This window comes from Epinephelus fuscoguttatus, linkage group LG7 (assembly GCF_011397635.1).
Source record: "Epinephelus fuscoguttatus linkage group LG7, E.fuscoguttatus.final_Chr_v1".
Lineage (NCBI taxonomy): Eukaryota > Metazoa > Chordata > Actinopteri > Perciformes > Serranidae > Epinephelus > Epinephelus fuscoguttatus.
The window spans coordinates 40,861,776-40,883,758 of NC_064758.1; the positions used below are offsets into that span (position 1 = coordinate 40,861,776).

General features: G+C 41.4%; 2 protein-coding genes across 3 annotated transcripts in view; one reads left to right on the plus strand and one right to left on the minus strand.

Annotated features, from left to right (window-relative positions):
• Window positions 1–1,068: 1,068 nt before the first annotated feature.
• igfbp6b (insulin-like growth factor binding protein 6b) lies at window positions 1,069–5,628 on the minus strand. The gene is made up of 4 exons (XM_049580218.1): window positions 4,783–5,628; window positions 3,860–3,894; window positions 2,969–3,088; window positions 1,069–2,606 (listed from the first exon to the last, which is right to left on the minus strand). Exons 1-4 carry the CDS (start codon window positions 5,117–5,119, stop codon window positions 2,493–2,495), a joined length of 606 nt encoding a protein of 201 aa, XP_049436175.1. The 5' UTR covers window positions 5,120–5,628; the 3' UTR covers window positions 1,069–2,492.
• Window positions 5,629–8,069: 2,441 nt separating this feature from the next.
• spryd3 (SPRY domain containing 3) overlaps window positions 8,070–21,983 on the plus strand; it is an 82,691-nt gene continuing 68,777 nt past the window's right edge. Inside the window, exons 1-6 of one of the 2 annotated variants that reach the window (XM_049580199.1) lie at window positions 8,070–8,196; window positions 11,219–11,346; window positions 13,496–13,571; window positions 17,038–17,162; window positions 17,730–17,865; window positions 19,804–19,992. In XM_049580199.1, coding sequence (XP_049436156.1) covers window positions 11,219–11,346; window positions 13,496–13,571; window positions 17,038–17,162; window positions 17,730–17,865; window positions 19,804–19,992 — 654 coding nt within the window. In that variant the 5' untranslated portion in view covers window positions 8,070–8,196. The remainder of the gene's footprint in view (window positions 8,197–11,218; window positions 11,347–13,495; window positions 13,572–17,037; window positions 17,163–17,729; window positions 17,866–19,803; window positions 19,993–21,983) is intronic. The other variant, XM_049580200.1, reaches the window with a different exon arrangement.

Sequence of the window (21,983 nt, forward strand, 5' to 3'; positions counted from 1 at the left end):
CACTTAATTTCATACAGACTTCCATGGTTCCCAGACGAGTTATCTCTTGGACTTTTGTGATCCTCTGACCTTTCCTCTAGCACCACCATGGGGTTGACATTTGTGGTTTGGAATGAAATGTCTCGACAAGTTTTAGATTGCTATGACATTTGGTTCAGACATTAATGTCCCTCTTCGGACGAATTATTATTACTGTGATTGTTACTTTAGTGCCATCATCAGGTCATAATTTAATATTGTCCAGTACTTTGCTTTATGACATAATATCTGCAAAACTAATGACATTTCCTTCAGCTTCAGCTGTACCTTGTGTTTAGAGCTAATTTGTGACTGTTAGCATGCTAACGCAATGAACTAAAATGGTGAACATGGTAAATATTACCTGCTAAACATTATTGTGTGGTAGTCTTAGCCTGTAAAAAAAAAAGTCCATTACATTTAAAATCCTACATATGTAAATGTACAGAAGTATTATTGGCAATGTCGCCTGTTTAAAGCATCAAAGGTACAAGTACTCATAATATAGAGTTTATTGTATCACGGCTATTATTAATATTATCATCACATGTAGGCAGCATTTAATGTGGAAGTATAGTACTGGCTAACTACTTTATTAACTGTTGCCCAGAGTTGCTCAACTTTGTGTCATAGAACGATTCAGTTTTGTATATAAAATATTAATCCTAAAGTCACTAGAAGGCGTAATTGTTGCTGTTTAATCAAAGTTGAGGAGGAAAAAGTACAATATTTATGCAGTGCAGTCAAAGAACAGTAGCATAAATATAAGTACAAGAAAGTGAAAGTTTTACTTAAGTAAATTTAATTGGTTACTTTCAACCACTAGATTTTTGGCATACTCAGGGTTTTCTGGTTTATGTTGTTTGTGTTTTTTGTGCTGGCTATCTTTAAACATGTAATTAAGCTTTCCTGAAATAATCCCACATCATCATAGTCATAATTGTTATTCTCATCTTCCTCTCCTTATCATCATCATCATCAGCAGCAGCAGTACTCAAAGTCACAGAAAGAAAACACCCAACAACCGTCGTTATATTAATATATGTTTAATTCTTCTCCATTTTTATTATCATTATGTTTTATTTTCATATTTGCAAATCTTACAGGTCCTCTGTGCATGGACCTATCATCACGGCACACACATTGGCACAACAAGATTGTTCAGAAATAGATAAATTCTAATCACACTTTAATAGCACACAATTTCATGACTTTTGCAAGGACTTGGGAAAGACATAACAATAACAAATTTGATCTTTTTTTTCCTCTACTGAAATCAGAATTTGTAGTATGATGTGCCAAAAAAATAAAACATAATAGTAACATGGACATTCTCAATTCTCAAATAAACAAAGCATAAATAAAAAGGAACTTAAAAACATGAGATATAACCATAAGATGTGCAGCAGTTGAATAGAGCTCTGATGAGTGTGATGAGTTTTGCCATAAAGGTGCCTTTAGAGCACAACACTTCTCCCTAACATGAAATAAAATAATCTCTGTCTTTAAATAAGAAACTGCTGACAATATAAAAATACATGGCATTGTACTGTAGTTCATTAAATAAACCAACAATTCATATATAAAATATTATATTGACGTGTATAAAAATATGCCTTACAACTTTTTGAAAAGGGTAACAGCCGTAAGCTTTTTGTCTGCCACTTCAGAACACACAGTCGACCACAAAATTCCAACATATGTACAAACAATCAACTAATAAGCAGTCAGAACGCCATTTTGACGAATAAAATGAACAGAAGCATCCAGGATCATATCTGTATGACTATTTTTTCTGACTTGACATATATATAAGATACTGTAAGATTCAAGCAGTACTTGATGGAAACACATACTCAAAAATAAATTAATAGAAAAAGAAATATTCTGTCAATTAGGTATGTTGATATCAGTGTATCTTTGGAGAGAGGGAGAGAGGACGGTGAGGGAGACACATTTTTCAAACATTTGTGTCACATCACCTGCGTAACAGTATTTCAGCCCACTGAGATCAGAACAAACACAGGCAGTGTCAGCTATCCTAAAGTAAAAAGGAAAATAAAATTCTACCAGAAAGCCGGGACAAGAGCCAGGGAATATAGAGATCATTCGGAGTAATACCGCTTGGATCACTGAGGCAGTTCACGGAGCATTAATGTGAGCATGCAGCATGTCACTGGACGACGCAGAGGACGTTGCTGCAACTGTTGAACATTCAGGCAGATGTTATTGTTGCTGCTGCTGGACTGTGAGAGTGTGTGTGTCTTGCTTCTAGAGAGGACATGAACGTTAACTGGTGTGTGTTTTCCATAGGAAGTGGTTTATCCCTGCTACCTCCTGTCCAGGCAGTGTCTAGCACATGCTAAAGCCACCCCCTCTCCCTGTGCTCCTGCTCCTCCATTACCTCCTCCTCTTCCTCCTCCACCACCTTCTCCTCTTCCTCCAGGCTCAGAGCAATAGGACAGACTCATCCCTCACTCCCCATCGCATGGTAAAGTACCATCTTCGCTGGCACGTGAGGGCACGGGCGTGCCGAGTTCATCCACGCACCAGCAGTGGCCACGCTGCATGCCCTTGGAGGAGCGGCACTGTGTGAGATTAAAAGACAGAGAGGGAGATTTTTTGAAAGGGGAAGGAGGGCGGAGATTGAGTGGGAGCGTGGGGAAAGGTGGTGAGGGAGAGAAGAGAGAGAAAATGATATGTCATCATAGCGCAGTACTGATTCTCTGAGCTCACAGCTGAGAGGCTCAGACAGAGAAGTGTCAGTTATTCTCAGCCCCTTATGGTCACAGACAAATCTCTGGATGCACCGAACAGAAAGCTGCAGTGGAGTGCAGCTCTCAGGGATGCATACAGTACAGAGACACCAAGTCGGTGCAGCAAAGACACATTCTCACATCACATAAAGTTAACATGTCTCATGATGCTTCAGGTGACTGTAACACTCTACCTGCTTTTTCCTGTAGAAGCCACGAGTGTCACAGTTGGGTATATAGATGTCACGGTCAGACTGGAAGATTGTCAGCTCCAGACCCCTCAGGACACTATTGAGCAGCTTGCGGCAGGGTGCCTGAAAACAGCAACGCAGAGTGTGACTTCAAACATCACCAGAGGCAAAGAGGGAAGACCTGTCTTCATCTAAAGAGTGGCAGAGGCAAGCTGCTATCTCCCCTCAGGTGATTGTGTTGGCAGAAATCCTCTTTGATCACAACACATGTCGATGTGAATCACAAAGGATTCGCTACAGTGATGCAGCATCAGAGCCAGAAGCAGGGAATATGTATATTTATATATATCAGATGTCACATATTGTGTAACATTATATAACCATATTGTTACACAATCCTTTGGCTTTTCAGGTCACTGAATGGTTTGAAGTGACTGTGCGTTTTTGTGTCACTTAAACTATGTCATTTTGATCAATTCTGTGACTATCGTTGTTCCCACGATCACAACAACACATATTAGTTCAAATGCTGCAGATCACCCGGCTCGCAAAGTGAGAAATCTGTGGCGGCAGCGGCCGACTTGAAACTTTCCTGATTCACATCATGCTCAATTAGTTCTGCCGCATAGCAGCACACACATCATGCACCATAATGCATGGCTTCAGGGCAGTGTGTGTACATGCCACTGCAACACCCCAAACAGCAGAGGATCTATGGTAATAACTCTCTGTAACACAATGCAGCTCGATGTACAACCCTCTCCATCACATATGATGTGTATTAACACAATCTTGCCACATAAAATGCTTTATACATCTCAGATTTTTCATCATTTAGGTGATGCTCCATCAGCTTCACCCATTAAAGACTGTAAAATAAGAGCATGAACTTACTTTTTCAATGTCACCACTGTGTGAGGGATGGGGACCTGAGAGGAAACGACACACGGGCATGAGAATCTGACATAAAACTGTCGTAGCTGTCAACATCAAACCACATCCAATGTCAGATTTTACAATAAAAGCTGCATATATGATATTTAGACAATCTTTGCATATTTTTGCACAAGACAGTACTGAGCAGTCACTCAGATGAGATCTATCCGGGGTGGTCATTCAATGAGAGACCTAATTTTCCATCAGTATGTTTCCTTTTCAGATAGTTAATCGCAGTATCTCAGTTTGAACAGTAGATGGAGATCACTGCAATAAAAAGCAGCTTGATCAGGATGTAGGTGACACTGTGACAGTTTCACATTCATTCTTAAATCTCTACAGAGAGGCTGACTTGTAGGACAGATGATTGTCATGCACCCCTGTCATTCAAAAGGATGAAATATATGTACAAATCAAATAAACGCAGGGAAATGCATCTTCACTTACACACTGTTGCAGCATCCAGAGACTGAATCAAAGCTGCTTGTTTTATGTGATTTGCCGTCATATCTGATTAACAGATCACAGTCCTTTACAACAGGACTGTAATGACAAATGACATTTTTATCACAGTGACTCCAGAGGCACTGCTGAGCACTAGTGGATGCTTGAGGTCTGCGAATTCATCTGCGGTGCACAAATGCATCCAGGCTTAAATGTCACACACTAATTGGCCTTTCTTTTTGTTGGTGAGTGACACAGCATCACATGCAATCCACGGCACTTTAAATACAGTAACGTGTGGTGGTTGTGCCAATGCACATGTCTCGCCTACCTGCAGTGTCCATGCATGTGTCTGTGTGCATCTGTAGGTGCATGCATTGTGCGTGTGCATACATGATTTCATGCACGTGTGCGTGTGTGTGTATACAGTATCTTACCTGTGGGGTGGGGCCTCTCAGTGGGACTAGTCCTGCTGTGCTTGGCGCAAATGCCCCTTCCCTGCAACAGAGCCTGGAGGGGGCTGTGCTCCCTTGGTGGGGGAACACAGCGGAGCCCCTTGGCACAGCTCAGGGTGTACACACCACAGGGCTCTCCCTGGGCCAACACTGACGTGCTGCCGGCAGCATTATGGTCCCTGGGGGGCCGACCTGCCCCCAGTGGATCCCTGCAGGAGGGACAGACCTTGAAGGGGCCCAAGCGGTTTGCCCCGGTCCATGATCCGCAGTGAGCAATCAGCAACAAAACAACGGTTGTTAAGTTAGAAAGGATAGGCATTTTCTGTCCAGGTCTCAGGTTCTCCACTCTGTCCCTCTCTGTCAGTTAAATGTGGCTGATGCTATTTCTGGATGTATATTTCTCCCTCACTCTCTCTCCCTTTCTCTCCCCTTTCCTCAGTCTTCTTCCCGTTTCTATACAGTAGCTGTTCCTTGGTGCTTTGCCGGTTGAGTCCCCTGCAGTGCCAGAGGAGACAAATGGAGATCGAGAGAGACACAGCAAAGCACCAGCTTTTAAAGATCTGAAAGGCGGTGATAGAGAGTGAGTGAGTGAGGGAGAGAGAGAGCACAGTTATGACACCTTCAGGGGCTGGGACTCAGAGAGAGAGAGAGAGGGAGAGGGAGACGGAGAGGGAGAGAATGAGAGGGAGGTGGCAGGGAGGGAGAGAGCAAGTGGGGGGTGGATTATGTTCCTTTCAGAAATTATCAAAATCTCTCCACCCTTTCCTGTTATATACTAACACATACATCCAGCCTTCTTCTTCCACTCACGCTCAACGTTACAAACGCTCAAATACTTCGGTTGTTTGCACTTTCTTTCCAGTGTCAGAGACCTTTCTGGAATAGTATTTGCCATGGTAACAAATACAAATGTATATGTGCCTCCATCAGCCTTGCCACTGCAATGCCATTTGCTACAATAAATACACAGCTGTGTGATTTCTCCTGCTCGGATCATGTAGAGAATATTTCCTTGAGAAACATATAACACCACAGCTGAGATCTACACCTCTGTCTTTCTGTCCAAATGACAGAAACACACATCAAAGTTTAGAGGAGGTTGAATGAATGCATTATAAATTAAACATTAAAGAAATTAGATTCCCTAAAAATGTATATTACCAAAGAGAAGTGTGACATTACTTTATGTAACAAGTGAAACTGTGGCTCCACATAATCAGATCACTGCTGAGTCAAGAAGGCTAATCTTGTCTTTAATAAGCAACTCAACTTCTAGATTATATTTCATCAGCTATCAGATATTAACTCACTTCATATCAAATGTTAAAGTGTGAGGGCAACGAAGGAGTTTGCTCACCAGTTGTTTGAATTGGAAGAGTAATCATCTGGATAATTAGGAGGAGGAGGAGGAGGAGGACTCACTTTTGCAGGAATGCACATCGACCAGCCCGAGCCAAGCTGCTAATAATGCAATCCATTGCTCCACTCAGCCAGCTGGGATTTTCTACGCGGGTGCCATCTTCAAAAGATCGCTACTGAGTCCTTGACCCACGACTTAACACACGACTTTTGATCCTGCCATTCAGCTTCCATGTCTGAACAGTTCTGTGACAGAAAAAATACAGGTTATTTGCTGCGTATATAATGATGTTGTTATCCTTAAATATACAGGGCAAAGTCTTTATACTCTTCAATACAGACACAAAAAGTTACTTTGCAGTTAAAGTACTTCAGTAGCTTGTGAAGTATTCTCCAACCTCCACTTCTGAGAAGTTTAGAAACTTTTTATGTAAGCTTGTTAGCTTTCTGTGAGATTGTCCCAGAAAAATGTGAGGAAGAGTCTTCTATTAGAACCAATATAACATTTATGGCATCAGCAATTCTATTTGTGCAAAATATTTGTTATTTTTATACTTTGATAACTGCAGTAAGGACGCTCTACTTCCACGCAGCACACTGTGGCACTGCAGGAATATATGTATGTATAAAAGGAGAAAATGAAAGCAAAGCCAAGGATCTGCACATGAAGATCATCAGTAGAGTGTTGAAGAATTCCTCTCTTATCTGGAGCCTCATTGTCTCCTGTGTTATCTGACAGTGCCTTGCTGCCATGGGCGCTCTGTGGACAGATGCAATATGAACATGATACCAAAAAAAGAACGCTTGCATAAGCAGAATTTGGATATTAATGTAACAATGCTGACTTGTACTGGTGCCTTTGAAATAAGCAGGACATTTATGTACAGACACAAAATGTGCTGTGCACAGTTTGCCTGGCACTGGGTCACATTTGCTCCTGCAGCAGTAATGCAGACATAACAGAGCACACACAGACAAACCCACTGGCCTGTACTTCCCACTGGAATTTGGGGCCACATAAGGCCACAATTTGCTTTGCCATCAGTGGGCTGTTGGTCTAATTAATCCTGGCAAGGAGGGGAGAAATCACCTGCCGTCTTGTGTTCCCATCAGCTCCCTAGCTGTTCTGTTTCCACACATCAGGAGATGTTCCAGGACACACGTCAGACCAACGGGGGCTCTCTTTTCCACATTGCCCTTGGGTTATTCATTTTTCCTCCTCTAGCCACACGGTTTCTTCCTCCTCTCTGCCTCCCTGGCTCAATTATATCCCAGCTGGCTCGGAAGGTCTCTCTGCTGCCACTTCAACATAGCAACCAGAATCCACACAAAACCCTGTGGTGGGACGCTGCTCTGTGGAGTAGTATGCCCCTGACCTCTGCTACGGTGATTATATTTCAGTTTAGGGTCATGAAACCAGTGGTGGCATGTAACTTAGTACATTTAGTTAAGTACAGTTTTAAGGTACTTGTGCTTTACTTGAATATTTCTATTTTATGCCACTTCTAATCCACAACATTGTGGAGGCACTTTTTACTTCACTATATTTATCTGACAGCTTTAGTTACTTTGTGGATTCAGATTATTAATACAAGATGTAAATCAACTCATAAATCATTTTGTATTATTGTAGGCTAAGATACCCAACAGTATATAAAGTACTTAGCTCCATCTTTACTGGCTGCAACATTAAATTAATGCACACATTAATGCTCCAATAATTCAGTAATATAATATAGACGAATCTGCAAAATGAATACTTTTACTTTTGGTGCTTTAGCATAATAGTTTTCCACTTTTACTCAAGTAAAGTGGGGCAAATTGGACACATACACACGGACGCACACAATCCGAGAAACATGATTGGCTGAAAGCTTGTCACCATTTCCCAAAACTCAATGCGATTGGCTGTTTCAGTAACGCGGGTGTGACGTCACTGAGAAGCGCCGAACTCTAGTTTCCAAAGTTTTTATGAGGAGCTATGGATAGCTGATGGACAAAAGTGAGTTTCTGTCATATTAGCCCCCTAGATAACAGGTAAGCGTTCGACTAATCGATATTGGCACCTGTAATTAATCATTGCTCTCCGCTCCACTGTTAGCAACAGTCTTCCTGTTTGCGGAGCGCCGAACCTCTGCTTTAAAGCAAAGAAGCTATCACGTTAGCCGCTAATGTTGCTAACCCATGTTTAGCTTTGCGACTAAATTCGCGCCTCGTCACCAACTGACAAACAAATACGTACCTTTTTAAAATGTTATGTCGGTAACACGCAGCTGTAATCCATGTCAGCTTAAATGGCAGCAGTTGGCTGTGGACATTCATGCTATCTTAACTTAGGTTAGCTTTACCGTTAGCACGGGAGCTAGCTTGCAGAGCTTGACAGCGTCAGGATGTAAACATTGGCACGCCCACCTCCCCCTCGTTGCGGCACTTTAAACGTCTTTTGTTTTAATATTGGGTAGACTTCTGGGGGTCATTCCTACGTTCCCAGGGTCTTATGTTCCCCTGTTCTGCTTTCCCCCCATATAACACATAAGACACTCTTAACATCTGTCTCCCTTGTGATTTAACATTTAAAGATTTACCACCTCAGGCAACCAACCACAACCTTCAGATCTGACACTGTGCAAAAAATATAAGCAACCATATTGTATTTATCATCTATACTGGCAACCTGTTTGCGTCGTTGTAGGTGTACTGGACTGCATCTTATTTGCAGCTTACTGTTTTGAACCTTACTGTTAGATTAGTTTTGTATTTTGCATCTTACTGTTAGCGAGTTTTTATACTTTGAGCCTTAATCTTACTGATAGCTAGTTTTTATATTTTGCACCGTACTGTTATCTAGTTCTATTATTTAGTTTAAATTTGATGTATATTATATTTTACATTTGCTTTTTCTGCTATGTAATTTTAGTCCTTGTATATTGCACACTTTGTTCTCTAGCATTGTTTTTGCAATTGCTGCACAGCAATTTCCCTCAGGATAAAGTTGTATCTTATTTTGTCTCTTGATATAAACTAACATGATCAGAGATTGGTAAGGGCTATCATCACAGTTCAATTGCAAGAGATGGAAGGGAGGTGGACATTTTAAATGCAGTTGGGTAAAAATCTGTGCAGCCACTGTGGAGACATAAATGTTTAAATGCAAGATAACTGTCTTTCCTTTAAATCTGAAGACGTAGGTTTAAAGGAGTGTAACATCAGTAGGCAGCAAGGTGTAGGTGGGTAATTTCAACAAGTTGAGCCAGGGAAACGTACATTTAACATTTGATCGAGGGAAGTACATAAAATCCTTTAAAGGGTCTGAATGTGTAGTATGAAAAAGATATAGTTAATATTTATTTTTTATTAGTATTATACTGATATAGACCTCTGTATTTGAAAGTTAAATTTAAATTGAGCTGGGGATCATGTTTGTTGTGCTCTCATGAGATCATCCATCACTTAACAACATCCCAAACCAAAAACAGCTGAATACAATCATCACAATCAATGCATATAAGGAGTATTGTTTACGGCAGCTTCATCAGTGTGTCTGTCTTCGTGCATTCTGGGGCTTGTCACCTGTTTTGTCTTGCAAATGCATGTTTTATTGGCACATTAGAGAGGCCCAAAATCATCTCTTATCATTGCAAGGTAATACTGCAAAAAAATAAATAAATAACACCACACATAATTATGTCACATGGGGGTTATATGAACATGCTGAGCCAATGAGTTCATTATCAAACCTTGCCTGAATAAAATATAACGGTAGTGGTAGTGTGTGAAAGAACAGTAAACCTCCACATAGAGAGATAAAGAAATATGTAATACATTACATATATTAACATATACAGAGGGAGTGAAAGTGAGGCTGTACAAATATATAAATACAGTATATAAGCTTATAATTGCTTGTCAGTAGACTGTGTCTTCTTTGTTTATTGTATGCACATACTTAATTATAAAAACTGAACATTTCACCTTTCAAATTATGTATCTAGAGCAGAAACAATTAGTGGGTTAATCAATTAGTCAGTTGATGAAAAATGACGCCAAATGCTCCTTAGTTTCAGCTTCTCAGTTGTGAGGATTTGCTACGTTTCTTTGTCTTATTTGAATGTAAAGTGGTTTTATTAGATTTTAAAATGTATGGTGCACAAAGTAAACATTTTGAGGCGTCACCGCAGGCTTTAAGAAACAGTGATGGGCATTTTCCACCGTTTTTACATTTTATAGACCAAACATTTAATCCCTTATTTGAGAAAATATTTGTTACTTGTAGTCCTACATACATAAGTGATTTGCTTCACCAAAAGATTACTTAATAAAGTCAGTAAACACATATAGTTAAGTTAGAATTCCCAACAGAAACATAGACACAGAGGCATCTTACATGCATATGCCTCATTAAGCTATAGCTATTTGTTTCAGACTTGCCAGCTCTGGAGCTGACTGTACATCTGAGTGGTGTTTTATGAAGTGACTGTCAAAGTTTGTGTGTTTCTGCAGTATTTAAATGCTAAATTTTATGTCATGAAATGGGTGTCCTTTTGTTGAAGTCTTCTCTGACCTTGTTTTGTGTTAATTTAAAATATGCTGCTATTGTCTGAGTGTCTCTGCTTCATTGCACTCCCACTGAAAATCCAGTACCTTTTAAAGTATGATGTGACAAAGGGACTTAATTACAAGAGCAGTCAGTGTCCAACTGTCTGTGATAGACAGAAAACCTTCTACAGTCTTATCTGTCGAGAAAACCACAGGACATATGTCAAGAATTTCTTAATCAGTACCAATGTGAAAACAGTAGACTTTAATGTTTCCAATTGTTAAATCTGCCTCAGTGCCATCATCGTGGCCACATATTGATATTGTTACAGGAATATTGTATGAGAGTGTAAACTTTCAAGCAGCTATTGAATAGAAGAGTTGGGAGCATATGCTTGAGAGTAGCTGGGCTGTTGGCACATAGAATCTAATGCATGTTTTCTCCCAGCTGTGTTTTTCTTTGTACAGTCTGCAAAAATTGTGGTAATGTACAATTTTTGTCCCCCATTTTTTTTTGATTCAGATGGATGACATCAATGTCCTGCACCACAGATGCCTCCTGAATCTGAGGCGTCGAATCAGAGATATTGGGGATGGGCGCCCAGCACAGGAACGGTACATGAGGTTACAGAAGGATGGAGACACACTCAGGTCAGCCTGTTCTTTAACTGAAGTGGAGCTGAAATATGGCTTTGTTGATTTGGTTCTATTTCAAAAGATCCTTCTGTGTTTTATTGTGTTGGTTTCTCTGCCTTCTCATTGGTGGTTTTTGAAACTTGAATGTGCTGTTGTGGGTTTATTTCATATTTTCAAATATTTTCTCTGTTGTATTGGTCATGCCTGGCAAGATGTTGGACGGGCGTGTTTTCTTGTTTTATAATCATTCTTATGGGATGAGTTTTTCCTATTCATTTAAGATAGAAAAGGGCTCTGAAGCCACTGCTGTAAATAAAATCCTGAAGGGTTTGCGTGTTGCTAAGCATCAACATGCTAGCCCATTTTATGCTAAGATCATATCAGTGTATTCCTAGCTATGAGCTATTTGGCCTATGAGAGGGTTGTACTAGTTTGTACCCAGGGTCCAAAATTAGCTTTTTGGTCTATCTGACAGTGGCCAATAAACAGAAAAGAATTACCTTCCAAAATACTTTTTAACTGGCCATAAAACTGTATAGAATTAAAAAGAACACAAACAAATGAGCATGCGGCGCCCTGGTAGCTTACCTGGTAAAGCGCGTAGGCTGGAACCTTATCGCAGCATCTCGAGTCTGGCCGTCCCTCTTCAGCCGGGTTGTGGGGGCAGTGGGCTGAGCAAAGTATTCTAGCCGTCCCACTCCCCAGCAACTCTTTCCAACTCCTCCTGGGGGATCCCAAGGCTTTCCCAGGCCAAATGAGATATATAATTCCTCCAGTGTGTTCTGGGTCTGCCCCAGGGCCTCCTACCAGTTGAACAAGCCCGGAACACCTCCAGTGGGAGGCATCAGGATGCATCCTGATCAGATGCCCGAACCACCTCAACTGACCCCTTTCGATGCGAGGTAGCAGCAGCTCTACTCCGAGGTCTCTCCGCATGTCTGAGCTACTTACCCAATCTCTGAGCCTTCAGAGGAAACTCACTTCGGCTGCTTGCATCCGCAGTCTCTCTTATGAGGCTTACCTCATTTATTTTATTTGGCAATGTAGGTTTTTTTTTACTCGTATTTAGCGAGTGGCGGGTGCTAATGTTGGACCCTGATTGTACCCATTTAAAACATTTTAATGTTTGTATTTGAGAAAGAGTAGGGGTGATAATATCACTGACTCACAATGGAGGTAAGAGATGAAAGACAAACAGCTTGTGGAGTTGTTTGTTCCGTGTTACAGTGATAAACCCAAACTCGTCAATTGCGTGCCTCAGAACAAGGGCTGCAGTGGTATGAGATTTTGTGGTGCAAAAATGGTATAGCAAAAGATATTACAGTTTCACAGTATCATGGTACATGGTATTACACAGTTACTATTATTAATGTCAGTTACAAATGACCCTTAAAGGAATGAAAACTGGAGTTTTTTTTTGGTTGCCTCCAAAACAAAAAAGTCTGACAGGCAGTTGAGGAGCAAAGGAACTAAGTGTGCTCGGGCAGGTGAGATTCTCTGTCTGGTTGTCTTTTTTCTTCTATACCGTAATTAAGCAAATGTACATGGTATGATAACCCTCAATTTTCATACCACGGTATACTTTGAAACCAGTATACCGCTGCAACTCTATTCAGAGCCACTGTCAGTGTCAATGGAGGCTTGTTTCTAGGTCAGCATAACATGACACGTAATACGTTTTTGTAGATTGTTTTGTTTGAACCAAGTTTTTTGTTTGACTGTAAACCTCAGGGACCTACCATGCAGTTTACTGTAGTTGTGAATGTGATTCCTTATCGTAAAGATGATGGCAAATGATTCAGCTGCTCAGAACAGGATTGTCCTTGCATCTCCAGTTTCCCTTCCTCAACAAAACATCCTTCCCTTCTGATATAAAGCTGTTAGACATCGTATCTTGCAAATAAGCAACAGCCAATAATCAAGTGCATGGCATTTAATATATCTTCCGATAGTCATTGGCTAAAGGGCAACTCTAAATCAGCTTTCATTGTTACATAACTGTTGATAATGTGTGCACATTTTAGTCTCATTTCTGTTGCACGTGTCTCAGCAGTCTTTCATCGAAAAGACTAAGTTGTTCTTCGAGATGTATTTCTGATTGTGCATACAGCAGTTGGACCTATTAGAAGTCACCTATTGTTAACCTGTAATTTCTTCTCTTTAGTTACCAAGGGAACTCTGAAGAGGTGGGTTGCTATGTGGCTGGCCATCCTTTATCAAAGGGAAATTGCTACTTTGAGGTAAGGCTCATTGATAGTGATGCTGTAAGTCAGAGTCTGACATTGTAATTGTGACTGAGCTCTGATTGAGTTGCAGGACCTGACTGTTAGCTCTCCCTGGATTTATTTGTGTATCATTAGTTCAGCTTCTACCTCTGTCTACTTTTTTGTGGATATGTGGTTATCATTAGGAAATAAGTAGACTGTTACTCCTTTGCACAATCATTCCTTTTGAAATGTTGGGTGGGGGATTATTCACAATATGATAGGCTCACCACCACATACCATCGTCCCTGTGTGTGCCCAAGATTGCTTTACCATCCAGCCAGCAATTTTATCCCCTGGAATCCCATTGCTGACAATTTTCTCAACTTCATATTAAATTCTGAGTGCCCCCCTACAGTCCCAGTTCACCAGTGCAAAACCACTACCTCAAGAATGTCCGAGCTGCATTGGAATGAGGGATAGGGTGTGGGTTAGGTGGTATCTTTGAGCAAAAAGATTAGTCTAACACACAGTGTTTTTCTGCAGACGGGCAGGCAGGCTGGCAGCAGGAGAAACTATTGGACATTTATTTAGCAAATGTGATGAGGCCGTTCTAATAGTTTTCATACATACAGAAGAGTGTGAGGTAGAAAGTATTTTTATGATTTAGCACGGGAAAGTTGAAAGAGTTCGGACATAAATTAGGTGCAGAGGGCTGCAGTGTTTTATTTATGAGCCAGCTTGTTTGTTGATGGTGCACGTCAGAGCAGGCATTGTGACGTGTGGTTCAGAGACGACAGGTGAGGCAGACGTGCTTCCTTGTCTGTGTTCTTAGGCTTCAGGGGAAACATTAGGCTATACATTATCCTGAAAACCTACGTCATTCTGCCAAGCTGCAAATAGAGCCAGACAGGACCATGCAGCATCAGCGTAAAAGCTTTACTTCTTCCACTACTCTTTTCAGGTTTTTTTTTTTCTTTTTCAGATGAGAAGCACAACCTCGGACATATGTTGAAACATTTCAGATTTGCATTTAAACAGGCTGACAGTGTGCTTTGACATTATTTATTGTGGCAATGAAGTGTCCCAGATTTGTGCCAGATGTGACATTTCTATTAAATGTGATGTCAAACCCTCATCTGACCTCCAGATCACTCCCTCTCCTCCCTACCAAGAAAATCTCAATGATAACAACGTTTATATTTAAATGAGAATCACATTTGGAGCCTGATAGATCTCTCTGACATTTAAACAAGTGGATTTTAGTGTGGTCATTACCCAGAGTTTTATGCTACATTATTCTCCACTGTGTGACGCACATGCTGTCAGTTTCCAAGATATCTCGAAAATTTGGGAGCGTTTATTCTGATAAAGGTCAGGCTTCCGTCGAGGTATGCGTCACTGCTATCCTCATGTTTCTCCTCGTTCTGCTTTCACAAGGAATTCATTTCTCCTCTGTCTCTGTTGCTGCACGTTCTCCAGTTTTCATCATCTGTCTTCTTCAAGCCCAGCTGAACATCTGCAGCATTCCACTTGTTTTAATAGTCTTATTTGAAAAAATTCATATCAACATAACTTTACGGCTCATCGGTGAGGACATTCCGGCTCTGTCCTCATTTCACATGTTTTTCTAACTTTTATTCCCATCGTACAGACACAAATGGTATTTTAACAGTTTACGTGTGGAAGTGATGACCTGCCAGGGCCAAGAATTTAGCTCTTTCACAAAGCAGGGGTGTAGAGTATTATCCTTAAAGTGCCAAACTGGAAAGGAACCGTGCCAGGAATTTTCAGTCAGAGAAACCCAAGAAGTTTGGTTTCACATGTGCCGTAATGCAGGAGCAGCGATTTGAGGGTCTGGGCTGAAGAGGGAGGTAGAGAATGAGGGAGGCAGATAAGTGGGGAAGGGGGAAAAGGGCATGCAAGGAATGATGGAGAGGAAGAGAATTTAGAGGGGTGAGAGATGACTTGGAGAGGTCATCGACAAAGGAAGAGAACACCGAATGGGGCTATCTTTTTGTGTTTGCCTTTCGCCTAATTCTGCTTGGTAGTGTGTGTCATTTTGCCCTGATTTGACTAAACTAGCAGGCTGGCGTAATGTCACAGATGATGAGGTGACTGTGGATCTCTGGATGAGAGATGTACTGGTGTACGTACTTGCCACAGTTATTGTGGCTGAAATATCACGGTTAACGTATTATTTCCATAGACACCAGACTTTCCAGGAATTACTCTACACCACAATTGTCTTAGATTTAATTAAACCTTACAAACTAAACACTGAACTGTAAATTGCAGCTTTGTTGGACATCAAATAGACTAAAAACACCAGAAGGTGCCGGGTGTTGATATCACAGAGGGTTGCCATAAATAAATAAATGTGTGGGAAACCCTGAACTAATCCTAGAAAAGTAAGTAAAGAAAATCTATTACAAGAACTAGGGCTGTACCCAACTCCGAATTTTGCCAGTCCAATCAGATTCAGCCCTTAAATACGAATATTCGAGGATTTGTTCTTTTTCCATATGAAGTTTTAAGATTTGAACGGGCACAGTGGGACGTTCAGGGTGACAGCGGCATTCATCTAACATAGTAGACAAGCTAACTGCGCTAACGACAGGTCGGGGATATGCAACATTTCTTGCCAACACTAGATATCAAACAAAAGCCAAAGACTGTCGTATTAAGTATCTGTAAGCTGTCACTTCACAAAATCTGGGGACCAAAACATCCCCAGAAGAACACTGCACAGCAACCTGACTAGCCAAAAAAACAAAAAACAAATCAGTCGTAGTCGACTGATTGGTCTCTGACTGATGATTCGAATATCTGACTTTCCGGGGGCAGCCCTAGAGAGAATGCAAAAGTATTTTGGGAGAATCCAAAAACAACAACAACAAAAAAAAAAAATCTTGACTTGACATTTTTGGTGGTTTACGGTAACGTTACTGTGTTGGAATTTTGAGGGCTTGTTCGGGGTTTATGATCCAACTTACCATACTGTAATACTTCCTAGAGTGTGAGAGCATTGCAGTGTTTCCTGCTGTACCGTGCTGTGTTCACTTGGCCCTCTGAAAACAGTGTTGATCTCATTATTGACGGTAATAGAAATAGCTGATGGTATGTGGTTAAACCGGTGTACCAGCACATCTCTACTCTGGACAGCTGTATACCCATGCAGGGAGTCAGACTCTGGGCATCTGGCAGGGAGCCATACCAACCAGACAGAATGAGGGCTCAGTAAGGCAGAGATTTACTGGGGGGCGTCTTTTCCTGAGTATAGCTTTTCTTTGAAATTGAAGTTTCTCTCAATATAAGACTTGTGTTTTGATTTTGGCTCTGTGCTGTAAATTCATGCTGTTCTTTTTTAGAAATACCTTTAAAAAAACCCACATACATTGACTGAGCAAGCTCTATAAAGGCCTGCTCCAAGTGTTGCTAATTGGTGCCTTGGTTGTCTTTGTGTTTGTGTGTGTCTGTGTGTGTGTGTGTGTGTGTGTAGGTGACAATAGTGGACACAGGGGTGAGGGGGACCATTGCTGTGGGCCTGGTGCCTAAATTCTACAGGCTGGACCACCAGCCTGGCTGGCTGCCATACTCTGTAGCTTACCACGCTGACAACGGCAAGTAAGTCAAACCACAGTCATCTATTCACCACGGTACAGCATTGGTTTCTTGCATGGTTTGAGAAAATGGATTGTGGCCTGTTGGTGCTGCATCCACACATAACTACATCAGTCATTCCCTATATGGCTCTGCTTAGCTCTCACTCTGCATTTTCAACAGCATAAATCTTTAGTGCATGAATTTATAGTACTAGAAAAGAAAGTTGATAATAGTGAAAAATGCATATTGCAGTTTCCCAGAGGTCAAGGTGACCTCTTAGATCTGCTTGCTTTGTTTAGCCAATAATCCAAAACCCAAATAACCTCAAAGACAGCAGCAAATCCTCATAATTGAGGAGCTGGAACCAACCAGTGTTTTGCATTTTTGCTTGATAAATTCCTTGTATGTTACTCTACTGGTGTCGAAAACTTGCAGCAGAGAACACAAGCAGGAAGCTGTCCTAATGCAGCGATTGCTGTCTACCTGGAGAACACTCTAGTTGTAAAAAGAATAATTATTTAAATGTTGTTTTGTTGCAGTAACTATCTAGTTTTTATATTTTAATTTTCATCTCTTCATTCTTTCAAGGTTATATAATGGCAACCCTGTGGGTCAGCAGTTCGGGCCAAAGTGTGCTCGTGGTGACCGCATTGGCTGTGGAATACACTCAGAAAATATTGATGCAGGCTTTACTACAGTCTTTTTCACCAAAAATGGCAAAGAGGTAGGCGTTTTTAGTCACAATGACATTCGGTAATGTTTGTAGTGCAAACATGCTCTGGCTGAGCTGTCTGTATGTGTTGTGTTGTCAATCAATCAATCAATTTTATTTATACAGCCCAATATCACAAATCACAATTTGCCTCACAGGGCTTTACAGCATACGACATCCCTCTGTCCTTATGACCCTCACAGCGGATAAGGAAAAACTCCCCAAAAAAACCTTTAACAGGGAAAAAAAACGGTAGAAACCTCAGGAAGAGCAACTGAGGAGGGATCCCTCTTCCAGGACGGACAGACGTGCAATAGATGTCGTACAGAACAGATCAACATGATAAATTAACAGTAATCCGTATGACACAATGAGACAGAGAGAGAGAGAGAGAGAGAGAGAGAGAGAGAGAGAGAGAGAGATGCAGGTAATGACAGTAGCTTACAACAACATTATTGAAAGTAATAATATTATAGTTATAGTTCTGGCTACTGTGGTACAATATGTTGAAAGTATGTATTAATATCTGGCAGTATACATGTGTGACAATAGTCGTGTATAATAACAGTAGAAGTATGACTAATGACTAATGATGGCAGCAGCAGCAGCAGGAGGCATCTGGCAGGACCACGGCAGCAGCACAACCACACACGTCACGCTGTCCAGGCACCGCTGTGATATGAGTTAATCTGAGAGACAGTGGAGCACAAAGGCTCCGGAGAAGAAGCCGAGTTAGTGACATCCAGAATGGCCGAGTTAGCAAGATGCAGTAATAGAATACCAGAGAGAGAGAGAGAGAGAAGAAGAAGGAGAGAAGGTGCCCGGTGTATTATAGGGGGGTCCTCCGGCAGACTAGGCCTAAGTCAGCCTAACTAAGGGCTGGTACAGGGCAAGCCTGAGCCAGCCCTAACTATAAACTTTATCAAAGAGAAAAGTCTTAAGTCTAGTCTTAAATGTGGAGACAGTGTCTGCCTCCCGGACCGTAACAGGAAGATGATTCCACAGGAGAGGAGCCTGATAGCTAAAGGCTCTGGCTCCTGATCTGCTTTTGGAGACTTTAGGGACCACGAGTAACCCTGCGTTCTCAGAGCGCAGTGTTCTGGTGGGATAATATGGCACTATGAGCTCTCTAAGATATGACGGAGCTTGACCATTTAGAGCTTTATAAGTTAACAGTAGGATTTTAAATTCAATTCTGGATTTTACAGGGAGCCAGTGCAGAGAAGCTAAAACAGGAGAAATATGATTGCGTTTCTTAGTTCCTGTTAGTACACGTGCTGCTGCATTCTGAATTAGCTGGAGAGTTTTTAAGGACTTATTAGAGCTACCTGATAACAGAGAGTTACAGTAATCCAGCCTAGAGGTAACAAAAGCGTGGACCAATTTTTCTGCATCTTTTCGGGTCAGGATAGGCCTAATTTTCGCAATATTACGCAGATGAAAAAATGCAGTCCGTGAGGTTTGTTTTAAATGAGAATTAAAAGACAAATCTTGACCAAATATTACTCCGAGGTTTCTTACGGTAGTGCTAGAGGCCAGAGCAATGCCATCTAGAGAAACTGTGTCATCAGATAAAGAGTCTCTGAGTTGTTTGGGGCCAAGAACAATAACTTCAGTTTTGTCTGAATTTAACATCAGGAAATTGGTGCTCATCCAAGTTTTTATGTCTTTAAGGCAGTTATGGAGTTTAGTTAATTGATTACTTTCTTTTGGCTTCATCGATAAATACAACTGAGTATCATCCGCATAACAATGGAAATTTATAGAGTGATTTCTAATGATGTTACCTAAAGGAAGCATATATAGAGTAAATAGGATTGGTCCGAGCACAGAACCTTGCGGTACTCCAAAACAAACTTTGGTACGTAAGGATGATTCATTATGAACGTGAACAAACTGTTGTCTCTTGTTTCTTCACCCATTGTTTTCTAACATCCCTCCACTATGCAGGTCGGTTCAGTGGAGGTTCCTGTGTCGGCAGAGGGGCTGTTCCCTGCGGTAGGGATGCACTCCATGGGGGAGGAGGTGAAGGTTGACCTGCAAGCGGAGTGGTTCCTGGAGGAAGACGATAGTATGATGATGGTGGACAGCCACGAGGATGACTGGGGGCGGCTTTACGACGTCAGGGTTAGCGGCACGGTAAGAAGTAGAAAAGTCCCTATTGTTTTTCTCATGGTAGAAGTAGTACTAGTAGCAAGAGTATTCAGGTAAATAACCATGTTTCTCTAAGCAGAGACATTAGGGAAGTTTTCAGTTGATGGTGAGCAGGCTTATGGTTAGATACAGTTCCAGGTAGGACTGCAGCTACAGCTACTTTAATAATCAATTAATCTGTTAGGGCTGCCCCCTAAACGTCTACGACTGGGATCGTCGGTCAAGAAAGAAAAGTCTAATCTCATTTTGTCTCATCATTGCACTTTTTTTCTAAGCTGAGTCATTGTACACAGAGCAACCCAGGATAAGAGTATTGCACTGCTGTAAACTCAGCCTTGTCTCAAAATTACCTAACTACAAAACTTATTGTGATGGAACCAGAGAAGGATAATGAAAAGGCAGCATGACTAGTTTCTGTTTGCCACTCTGAATGTTAACAAAGTCAGCTAAACTACATTTGAACCAAACGCTGGTACATTCCCCTCCACTGCCGTCCAGTGTGATTCACTTTTTGTAACAACTGTAAAAATAGAGTACTTAATCTGATTCTTTATTTTTTTATTCCATACCATAGACTGTATATGAAGATGGATGACATGTCTCCACTCACCCCCACTGTACAGAAGTGAAGCTAAAATATCCCGCATATGGCCGTTGCCATGTTGCTCTGATGATGTCTTTCGGAGTCAGTCTGCCCAGTTGCAATTTCCACGTATCAAGTGGAATACTATACTGCAGCCAGCCACCAGGAGGCGTTTGAGATGTTTCAGCTTCACTTTTGGGGAACTGTCATGTTGTCCGTCTTTATGTACAGACTTTTTTCAATATCCATCATCTGGATGAAATCATTAAGTTGCGTAAAATGCCACCAAATACCATAGACGTGTAGCATAGTCATACTGTCAGACATTTTGGCGGCAAGTCTGCACACTGAAATGTCAAGACTGTATACATTGTAGCTGCTGCGGTAGTGGGCCAATCACATGTCGCATTAAATGGAAGATTGTCTGTGGTGTTTGGCTGGGAGCAAAACCATTATTATATCCTTATTTTTTCAGATCTGGGTACAAAATGGATGAAATGCAGGTGTTGTTTGAGTGGTGTAGTTTGGTACTATTTGATACTGGGATATTTCGGGTGATACCATAAAGGTATCAAGTAACGATACCCAGCCCTAGTGGAGGCCATGAATAATACATTGTAGGTTGAAGGAAAAACATCACCACCCCACCAGATTTGTCGACTGCAAGTCAACTTAGAAAATTCTGACTGTGATACGACCCCCGCATCTGTTGAATTTAAAAAAAAAAAAAAAAAGATAATCTAGACCAGGAGTTCTCAAAGTTTGACGACTGAGTGCCAATTGTGGGAGCCAGCATGTGATTGAGAGATGCACTGGAAAATGGACAAATACCACTTCTATGTTGAACTGTCAACTTGACTACCAAAATTGCTCTAACTTTAGCCAACAGCCCTTAGCCTGGAAATCCAGACTCAAATCTAGAGAGATTTTGAGTCTGGCCCTCACCGATACATACACCCTTCCTACACAAGGGGCCGCACTAACTGAGGCATATTAAATGCCACCACACGCAATTGGCCATTTGTTTGCCAGCCAGTGGGGCTAACTGATATATTATGCTTTTGCCGTATCCCAAAGGCAAAAACATCCTTTCTGGAAACGAAAGCTTCTAGGGCAGTCTTCTGTTCCTCTCTCAAGGAAAAAGATAAGTGCAGTTGGCTTAGCGTTTCTTCCAAAGCTAAATTGAATGGACACGGTTCTTCGGCAGCTGCCATCTTGGCTGTTTACTTTCCGACTCCTACGGCGCAGTGCTGTCTTCATCATGTTACACCCGCCCAGAGCTCGCTGAGTAGACAGCTCAATGCAAGCTATTGAAATGGACCTTGGATGATTAAATATAATGCACGCTTTTCAGGTCACGTTCAGGGGCTGCACAAAATGGTTCTGGGCCAAG

Bases quoted from the DNA above. Each gene is read 5' to 3' on its own strand.
- igfbp6b (XM_049580218.1), bottom strand. From the start codon at position 5,119: ATGCCTATCCTTTCTAACTTAACAACCGTTGTTTTGTTGCTGATTGCT. The intron at 3,895-4,782 runs GTAAGATACTGT...GTTTCCTCTCAG, and splicing joins TGAGAGGCCCCACCCCACAG to GTCCCCATCCCTCACACAGT. The intron at 3,089-3,859 runs GTAAGTTCATGC...TGCTGTTTTCAG, and splicing joins ACAGTGGTGACATTGAAAAA to GCACCCTGCCGCAAGCTGCT.